The 10,186-nt window shown below is 41.5% G+C and overlaps 1 protein-coding gene across 1 annotated transcript; it reads right to left on the bottom strand.

Annotated features, from left to right (window-relative positions):
• Positions 1–459: 459 nt before the first annotated feature.
• On the bottom strand, positions 460–4,538 carry LOC138911479 (uncharacterized). The gene is made up of 3 exons (XM_070210780.1): positions 3,259–4,538; positions 2,840–3,222; positions 460–962 (listed from the first exon to the last, which is right to left on the bottom strand). The coding sequence occupies exons 1-3, from the start codon at positions 4,536–4,538 to the stop codon at positions 460–462; spliced, it is 2,166 nt and encodes a 721-aa protein (XP_070066881.1).
• Positions 4,539–10,186: the final 5,648 nt, after the last annotated feature.

Genomic DNA, 10,186 nt, shown 5'->3' with positions numbered 1-10,186 from the left:
TAAAAATGTTTGCTACTGTTTTTTCTAATATTTATATATATTCAAAGTGTATTTTAAAAATAAATAACATTTAATTTAACTTTAAATTAAAGGGCATTTTTAAAGGAATCTTATAATGATAAAAAAAATGAATATGTGTAGTTATTAGTCTTTTAGCACTGCCTAGTGAGCAACGAAATTCGAAGATTTATATTTTCTGTTTCAAATGTATATATTTGCCGCACAGGGCCCTTATAACTTACGAAATGTTACAATCCTGCTCGGCAGTCAACTCGAAATAGTTGTGCCTCGCTTGCGATCGAACGAAAAACTAATCAACGATATGCAAAACGAACGAAATTGAGCTCCGCTCAGAACGATGGGCAGCGGGCATCAATGCAGGAGGCAAAGGGCCGATAAAGAGAGTAGGCAGCAACTTACAAAGAGCAAACATCATTTGCTCTTAAGCTGTAATTGTGATTATAGACTTCTGCTGTTACTGCACGCAGCCGTCGCTGTTATCTCTACCGGTCGTTTAACCAAACATCCTCCCCCCGTTGGAAGCAAGGGACTTTCAACATCATCCTGTTTTGGCAGCAAACACAGCTTACGTACGGCTCTGCGTATGACTCCAGTCGCAGTCTGAAGCACTGCGACTCTAGATACCCCATCAGATCCCGAGATCAGCTCTAGAACTCTAGCTAATGGCCAATTCAGCGGAGGTAGGTTCTCATCCTTTACAAGGACGACATCGTTGATAGAGAGTCCTGGCTGAGGAGTGCGCCATTTGGAGCGCTGTTGAAGAAGCGTTAAATACTCTTCGCGCCAACGGGCCCAAAATACTTGTTGGAGGTATGTGACGCGCTGAAAATAGCTAAGCCGATTGAAATTAAGCTTCCTTAGATCAGGCTCAATGTATGACGAAGATGGCGATGTACCCAAAAAGTGTACGGGTGTCAAGACGTCAAGATCATCGGGATGCTCTGAAAGTGGAAGTAATGGACGAGAATTAATGAACGATCATTCAGATCTGCCATTATATGCTCTGCCAATCGTGGCTTGGCACGAAAACAGATTGTGCATTTGGCAACAATACTAGAGACTTTTTTACGACCGCCAATGGGCCAGTGTTGGAGCCGAATCGAAGCCAATACGGCGCGAGGTCCAGCATGTAAATTCCGTTTATGAAAGTGGATTATTATTGCTCGGGTCACAGGATGCTGGCGAGGCAATATAATCGGATGTCGCACTGAGAAGTCTAACGACGAATTTTTCAGCCGTCCATCGATGCGGAGTAGGCCGCAGTCGTCAAGGAATGGCGCGAGAGAAGCCATTGAGCTAGACCGTTTGACGGGCCTTAGCCATAAGTGCCTTGTAGTCATCGCCAAGAGTAGCCATTTGCACTGACCGCAGGAACAGATGTGTGCCGTAATGCACGTGGCTTACAGTTACCTCAGATCCTCGGGATCGATTTACAAACTTGTAAATGTAATCAAGGACGCGTTGCAGCTTGCAGAACGGGTTGATGAACTTGCAGCCAATTGACAGATCAAGTTGCGCTGCAGTTCCGAGTAATACCTTGTGTCGGAGTTCTGGCAAGGATTCGACAGGTACACAGGAGGCAGGCCACTCTTCCTTTTCCTTTCCGAGAAAGCTCGGGCCATGGGACCATAACGGGGATCTGGAAACCTCACTGGGCAGCGCTCGTCGTGAAATTATATCCGCCGGGTTTAATTCAGTGGGAATATGATGCCATTCCATGCCAGTGGTGAGCTCTTGGATGGCTGCGACCCGATTGGCAACGAAAATATTGAATTTGGAAGCATCATTGCGAATCAAGCCAAAACTACAGCAGAGTCTGACCAACAGTAATAACGACAGTTAAACACTTTCAGTTGGCAGATTTCGCTGAGAAGTTCAGCCAATAATGCAGCTCCGCAGAGTTCCAGCTTTGGTACAGTGATGGTTTTCACAGGCGCGACACGCGACTTGGAACACAAGAGACGTACGCTTGTGTTGCCATGGCACCTTGAAACTGTATAGACGCATGCTCCATAAGCGCTCAGGCTGGCATCACAAAATCCGTGAATCTCAACAGTGCTGTCTTATGAGAGTGCACGACGGGGATACTGGAATTGCTGAGTCTGCTCAAAATCAGCGCAGAAGTTGACCCAGGCTGTGCTTAAGTGTACAGGCAAGCTCTCATCCCAGTCCAGTTTTTCTCTCCAGAGATCCTGCATAAAAATTTTAGATTTTGTTATTACAGGCCCAACAACACTAAGGGCGTCGTAAAAACGAGCAATTGAGGAGAGGATTGATCGTTTTGTCAGTCTCGAGGGTAGCCTCAATGGAGAAAAAGAAAAAAGAAAACAGTCTGAGGCGGGATCCCAAACGGGGCCTAACGTTTTCGTGATATCGCTGCCATCGTTGAAGTTAAGCAGCGATTCTCTATCCTCTTCGGATATGCTTTGGAGTACAGTAGCGTCGCTACAACACCATTTTCGCAGCTTAAAGTTGCTCTTGGCGAGTAGTCCAGACGTTTGCTTCAATATCTCGACTGATTCTACCACCAGAGATGAGATCATCCACGTAAAAATCCCTTTTAATAATGTCAGCGCCAATAGGAAATGCCTGCTGCTCATCCATGGCCAGTTGGTGCATAGCCCGCACTGAGAGAAACGATGCTGGTTTTGTGCCGTAGGTGACAGTGTCTAATTTGTAAGTCTGTATCTTCTGATGCTGAGAATCACGCCACAGGATACATTGAAGATAGCTGTCTGCTGGTTCGACTCGTACGCATCGATACATTTTGCATATGTCGCCTGTAAGTATCGAAACAGTTTCGGTTGGATGGTAGGACCTGCCATCAGTGCATCATTCAGCGAGTGTCCAGAGGTAGTAGCTGCTGATCCCTCAAACACGACCCTTAGCTTGGTTGTAGTACTATCCTCCTTCAGCACGCTGTGATGTGGCAGATAGTATTTGCATTGGCCCAATGCAGCTAAGCTAACAAGTGACATATGATTTAAGTCAAGATATTCCTTGATAAATGCTGCATACTGGGTTCTCAAAGTTGGGTTGCGGTATAGTTTCCTTTCTAAATTAAGAAATCGGCGAAGCGCCTGTTGATTGGAGTCACCCAGCTGATCCAGGCTTAGTCGAAGCGGTAAGCGAACTGAATACTCGCCAGTCGGCAGACGCTTAAAATTGGCCTGAAAGTGTGCCTCGCAGTCACGCTCCTCCCTGTTCGGGGATGACTCAGGCTCGGTGCAAGATTACAGCTCCCAAAACCGACGGATTAATTCGTCAATCTGTGCATTCGTCTGCAGATGCGAGTCTACCAGCAGATCTGGATTCATCACAAATCGCCTAGCCACGAGCGATGATTTTCCTGCATATGCAGCACCTCCAGTCGCGACCCAACCAAAGCGAGTCTTTTGCAGTATCAGCAGTCCAGCAGCTGGTTTGATCTGGCCAACGCAAAGCAGATCGAAAAACAGACTGGCTCCGATCAACATTACGATTTGCTGAGATTTGAAGAATTCAGGATCAGCTAGTTGTATGTTTGACGGAATGTTCCATGATGCAGGGTCGAGAGTGAAGCCAGGCTGATTATCGGTGATGGATGGTGCAATCAATGTCGGGATGCATGTGGAGTATTCAGACACTCGAGATTGGACATTGATGTTTACCGAAAAACCATCTGACGAAAACGCTGCATCACCAATGCCAGAGACGACTGCTGTGGAATTGAATTTGCGCAGCTGGAGCTGATGAGCAAGACGAGAGGTGATGATGTGCAATTGCGACCCAGAGTCGAGCAACGCACGGCAGGGCACCAAAGAGCCAGCGGGATTTTTAAAATTGTTGACGGCAGTGGCAAGTAGGATGACATCATGCTTAAGATGCTGGTCGATGGAGAGTGTCGACGATGAAGTTTCCGCCAGGATGTTTTGAGATGACGTATGAGTTTCTGCTTCTTGAACATTGTGTGAGCTAGAAGCAACGCTGTGACTGCTTGTGTTGCCAAGATGCAACAGGCTATGATGTTTGCTTCCACAGACTTTGCAAGTACTGGAACCGCAGACTCTCAGCTGATGTCCCCTTTGCAGGCAATTAAGGCACAGCGCAAGCCGTTTAGCTTCATGAAGGCGCAGCGAGGGCGATAATTTTGCGAATTGCAAACATTGCATAAATTTTGGGTAAAAGGAGTGGCCTGCGGCTTCACAAAATACACATGCATATGTTCCATTCTTAATCACCACAAACGTTCTTCTACTATTGTTGTTCTGGCCCACCTGGGAGCCAGGCGTGTTCATTGCCGTCGCATGATCCGCATTTTCCAGCCTTTGACAACGCTGCTCAATGAAAGCTGTAAGCCGCTCACATGATGGTATGACGTCCAATGGCGCATCATCCTCCCAGCTAGCTTCCGTGGCGCTATCTAGCTTTTGCAGCAGTGTGTGTACTATGATGCAGCCGGCGATCTGCCCATCGATTTTAACGCACGTAAATGAGAGTTTCCTTATCTGAGAACTCGCGCAGTTGTTTCGTCGCATCCTTATCCACCTTTCTTTAACTCAAAATTTATGCAATATGTGCCTGAAAAAATACGCTTGTTATTAAAACGCTTATCAAGCAGTTCTAGAGCGGCAGCGCTGTTCCAGTGCTGTTCCTTTGAGGCATGACCGCAGATGCTTAAGTTTTTCAATGTTGGTCAAATACGGATCCTTATCAATGACCGTGGTGAACATATTCGAGAAGTCAGACCATTCTGTGTATCCTCCACTAAACTCCGGCAATTTAAGTTGAGCCAATCGAGAGTGGTTTGGAACAACAAAAGTAGAGCGCGGATCATCGGCTGCCGCTGAATTTAAAGAGGAGCAATGGGGAGTCTGCTAAATCTTGCTTCCGCGCTCGCGTTGAAGGGACACTCGTAGCCGCCTAAAGTTTGACTGAAAGCTTGACCTAAGACCCTCTTCAACGCTGACCTGACACACATCCAACAAACTATCATAGATTGTTTCAAATTTCGCCTGCTAGTCAGATGCCATGCATATGTAATCTTGCAGCTCGTAGTCATCAGCATCGCGAAGTGGCGCGGGATCAAGTTCATTTGCACTTTCGCTTTTTATTTGCACTTTCACCTTCATCAAATATTGTTAATGTAGCGCACAATAAAGTTCACACAGCCGAACTACAATACAAAATTTGCGCGCACAAGTGTTCGTTCGAGCGAGATAGTGTATAGCTGGTTAAAGCGCGCAACGCTTAATGGTGATTTCGCTACGGCGTCTATTTACAACGACAAACTGTATGCATATACACAAGCATGCGGTTAAGTACAGTTACAGTGAGAGGATTGGTTAAATTTATCAATTTATGTTGAGGCTCGCAGCACTTAACGCACAACTTTTTGTAAATATACGCAATGAAATTATAAAACAAATGCGAACCGAAAGGAAATGATATAGTAATAAAGAGAAAATCACGTCGGGGCCACCAAAATGTGTAGTTACAATCAATTAATTTGCACTGCTTTGTACGCAACGAAATTCAAAAAATTATATTTTTTTTTTCAAATGTATTTATTTACCGCACTGGGCACTTATAATTTACGAAATGTTATAATATTGCTCGGCAGCCAACTCGAAATAGTTGTGACACGCTTGCAATGAAACGAAAAACTAATCAACTATACGCAAAACAAACGACATTGAGCTCCGCTCAGAACGATGGGCAGCGAGCGTCAATGCAAAGAGCAAACATCATTTGCTCTTAAGCTGTAATTATAAATATTGCCTTCTGCTGTTACTGCACTCAGCCGTCGCTGTTGTCTCTACCGGTCAGTTGACCAAACAGAATACATAATATAAAATTATTATATTTACAACTATTTAAAACAAAACTTAATATATTCTAATTTTTTGGGAATTGTTTAGCTATTAATTTACACTTGGTTATTACTTACTTAATTACTTGTCCGCTTCGGCGGACAATAAAAAAGAGAGGAATAGGAAAAAACAACAAAAGCAACACAGCAGCCGAATGCCACGTCGTTTTTACTATCTCGCTCTCATGAAAATGTTGCACTCTCTGAGCACGATTAACATTTGAAACAAAAACAATAAAAAATTCTCTCTATAGTACAACGCTCGTGTGCGAGTGTTTTGCGAAAAAAATATATCCCACTCCTTTTCTCCTCGCACGCGAGCTCGAGTGTTGGTGCGCTGGGTTAGTTATGCAGAAAACAATACAATCGCAATTATTTTGCTGTTGATAAATAAGAAGCAGACGCGCATGAATGTGCATGAGTACGTGCATACAGATATTCTTCGAATTTCGAGCGGGTGCCGTAAACAAGTGTTTCTTAACCGATCTTCATGAAATTTTCTGCAGTATATCTTAATGTACCATAGAACATCTGTTTATTCTCAAAAAGTAAATTGCATCAATATTCTAGCTTAAATTGGTGGGCAATGGAAGGTGGGTTATTAACTGGATTTATAGCTATTAGGTAGTAGCGCGAAGGTGGCGATGGGTATAAAAAGAATGACACTTCACATATATATACTATTCCAGAGGAAACATGTCGATTTTGGTGGATCTCGCTATTATTATTTATCCTATTTACTCAAAAACACAGGATTTCAATATCCATATTATCGATTATCGGAAACAAATTCGATCTGTGCATGTACTGAGAGGACCTACAGCTAAGATTTCGAATTTGCACTGGTGCTGCAACCACGTGTTTCTTAAGCCATCGTCCTGAAATTTTCTAATGTATATCTTAATGTACCATAGAATATCTTCTCAAAAAGTAAATTGCGTTAAAATTCTAGCTTAAATTAGTGGGCAATGGAAGGTGGGTTATTAACTGGATTTATAGCTATTAGGTAGTAGCGCTAAGGTGGCGATAGGTATAAAAAGAATGACACTTCATGTCGATTTTGGTGGATCTCGCTCTTATTATTTATCCTATTTACTTAAAAAAACAGGATTTCAATATCCATATTATCGATTATCGGAAACAAATTCGATCTGTGCATGTACTAAGAGGACCTACAGCTGAGATTTCGAATTTGCACTGGTGCCGCAAACACGTGTTTCTTAACCGATCTTCACCAAATTTTCTACAGTATTTCTTAATGTACCATAGAATATCTCTGTATTCTTAAGAAGAAAAAAGCATTAAAAATTCTAGCTTAAATTGGTGGGCAATGAAAGTTGGGTTACTAACTTGATTTATAGCTATCAGGTAGCAGCGGGAAGATGGCGATGGGCATACAATGAATTATACTTGATATGTACATCGTTGGATCTAGCTCTTATTATTTACCCTAATTACACACAAAACCGGATTTCGATATCGATTTCTATCGATTGCTTGGGGGAAAGGAAGTTATCGATTATCGGAAACAAACTCGATCTGCGCATGTACTAACAGGACCTACAGGTAAAATTGCAAATCTCTAGCTTTTATAGTTACTAAGATCCTTGCGTTCATACATACGGACGGACGGAAAGATACACTGACATGGGTAGATCGACTCGGCTGTAGATGCTGATCAAGAATATACATACAATATGGGGTCGGAGAAGCTTCCTTCTGCCTGTTACATACATTTACATATTGGACATATACAATATACCCTTTTTATTTAATTTCAATGGGTTCAGGGTATTATAAAAATAGGTTCCCTTCGCAGGGTTCGAACTCGCAACTAACCGTAATCGAGTATTAGTGAGAAGAAAACCAATTAACTTTACTCAAAAACAGGATTTCGATATCGATTTGTATCGATTGCTTGGGGGAAATGAAGTTATCGATTATCGGATACAAACTCGATCTGTACATGTACTAAGAGGACCTATAGCTAAAATTTCAAGTCTTTAGCTTTTATAGTTACTAAGCTCCTTGCGTAAATACATACGGACGGACGGACGGACAGACAGACGGACATGGCTAGATCGACTCGGCTGTTGATGCTGAGCAAGAATATATATATATTATGGGGCCGGAGAAGCTTCCTTCTTCCTGTTACATTCATTTACATTTTACACAAATACTATATACCCTTTTTAACCATTTTCAATAAGTTCAGGGTATAATAAAAATAAGTTTCCTTCGCAGGGTTCGAGCTCGCAACTAACCGTACCACGTGCCACCGCCTCCACTCAACATCCACACTAATAATCGATTATTAATGATAAGAAACCCAATTTACTTAGTTATACGGAAAACAATATGGCTAGATCGACTCGGCTGTTGATGCTGTTCAAGAATATATATATTTTATGGGGCAGAAGAAGCTTCCTTCTTCCTGTTACATACATTTACATTTTACACAAATCCTATATACTCCTTTTAACCATTTTCAATGGGTTCAGGGTATATAAAAAAATAAATTCCCTTCGCTGGGTTCGAGCTCGCAACTAACCGTACCACCAATAATCGATTATTAATGAGAAGAAACCCAATTAACTTAGTTATACAGAAAACAATACAATCACAATTATAATCCTGTTGATAAATACGAAGCAGACGCGCTTGAATGTGTGTGTGTACATGCATACAGATATTCTTCGAATTTGCGGTGGTGCCGCAAACACGTGTTTCTTAACCGATCTTCATGAAATTTTCTACAGTATATCTAAATGTACCATAAAATATCTCTGTATTCTCAAAAAGTAAATTGCCTTAAAATTCTAGCTTTAATTGGTGGGCAACGGAAGTTGGGTTATTAACTTGATTTAAAGCTATCAGATAGAAGCGAAAAGATGGCGATAGGTATACAATAAATTATACTTGATATATACATACTATTCTAGAGTTAACATGTCAATTTTGGTGGATGTAGTTCTATTTATCCTATTTGCTCAAAAAACAGGATATGGATATCGATTTGTATTGATTTATTGGCGGAAATGAAGTTATCGATTATCGGAAACAAACTAGATCTACGCATATACTAAGAGGACCTACAGGTAAAATATCAAACCTCCAGCTTTTATAGTTACTAAGATCCTTCCGTTCATACATACTGACGTACGGACAGACAGACGGACATGGCTAGATGGACCCGGCTGTAGATGCTGATCAAGAATATATATACTTTATGGGGTCGGAGAAGCTTCCTTCTGCCTGTTACATACATTTACATATTGCACAAACACAATATACCCTTTTTATCTATTTTCAATGGGTTCAGGGTAAAACAATAAATAAGTTCCATTCGCAGGGTTCGAGCTCGCAACTGACCGTCTCACTTGCCACCGCCTCCAGTCAACAACCCCACTAATAATCGAGCATTAGTGCGAAGAAAACCAATTAACTTAGTAATACAGAAAAGAATACAATCGCATTTATATTGCTGTTGATAAATACGAAGCAGACGCGCATGAATGTGGGTGTATATGCAAATTAACCGATTAGTGGCTACTTATTGGAAAAAAATATTTTATAAGTGGGAGGCTGAAGACTTCCGATTTATTTGAATCCAAGATTAGTACTAAAGTACAATTGTGAACTTATGCTGCAAGTCAGCTACGGTTATGATAAAGCTTATCCTCCTCAAGCTCAATAGCTCGCGGTGATCTTATGCTGCGAATCAGCTGTGTTTATGCTAAAGCTTCTATCCTTAAAGTTTAAAAGCTCGCGGGGGTTTACGTTAGCAATTGCGCTCTAGAAACTGGGTCTTTAGTTCACGTAATGAATTGCGCATGAGAATTTGAATCTTTATGTTAAGTAGTTGCGCTGTTATGTTTATGTTAGTGCCGGGAATCTGGATATTTATGTTAGCAGAGCTGCAGCTGTGCGTTAAATGGACGTAGTGATTGAAACGGGTCAAATAAGTCTGAAAGGGTTAAGTAATTGGGATAGCGACTTATACTGAAATGTTGTTTATGATTGCAATAAGAATTTCCTTGCGGGCTGGGTGATAACTCCTCCCTTTCTTAAAAAGAATCGTCCCCGATTCTTAATGATTTCTTTTTAAAGATTCAATTTGTTCGTTTAAATATGTCAAGCTCTGTTTCTGTAGTTTGAGTTTTATGGTACTTTTGATTAGTTGACGATTTCAATATGAGTATTTTGAGGGGATTTAGATTTATTAAAGGGCAGCGTTTAAGAAGCCTTACCATAGTAAAAATTAAAAATTAGTATAAATAATAAAAGTTTATTTTTGAATGATTACTTTCTAAT

Source organism: Drosophila virilis, unplaced genomic scaffold, assembly GCF_030788295.1.
Source record: "Drosophila virilis strain 15010-1051.87 unplaced genomic scaffold, Dvir_AGI_RSII-ME tig00000574, whole genome shotgun sequence".
NCBI classification, from domain to species: Eukaryota; Metazoa; Arthropoda; class Insecta; order Diptera; family Drosophilidae; genus Drosophila; species Drosophila virilis.
Note: the sequence above shows the minus strand (reverse complement) of the source record. Positions and strands in the feature narration are given on the sequence as shown.

What these genes read in the sequence shown, in the direction of transcription:
- LOC138911479 (XM_070210780.1), bottom strand. Translation starts at nt 4,538, where the DNA reads ATGCGACGAAACAACTGCGCGAGTTCTCAGATAAGGAAACTCTCATTT. An exon ending in ATCCGTCGGTTTTGGGAGCT is followed by an intron (nt 3,223 to 3,258) that starts GTAATCTTGCAC and finishes ATCCCCGAACAG; the next exon opens with GGAGGAGCGTGACTGCGAGG. An exon ending in GAATGATGCACTGATGGCAG is followed by an intron (nt 963 to 2,839) that starts GTCCTACCATCC and finishes TTCCACTTTCAG; the next exon opens with AGCATCCCGATGATCTTGAC.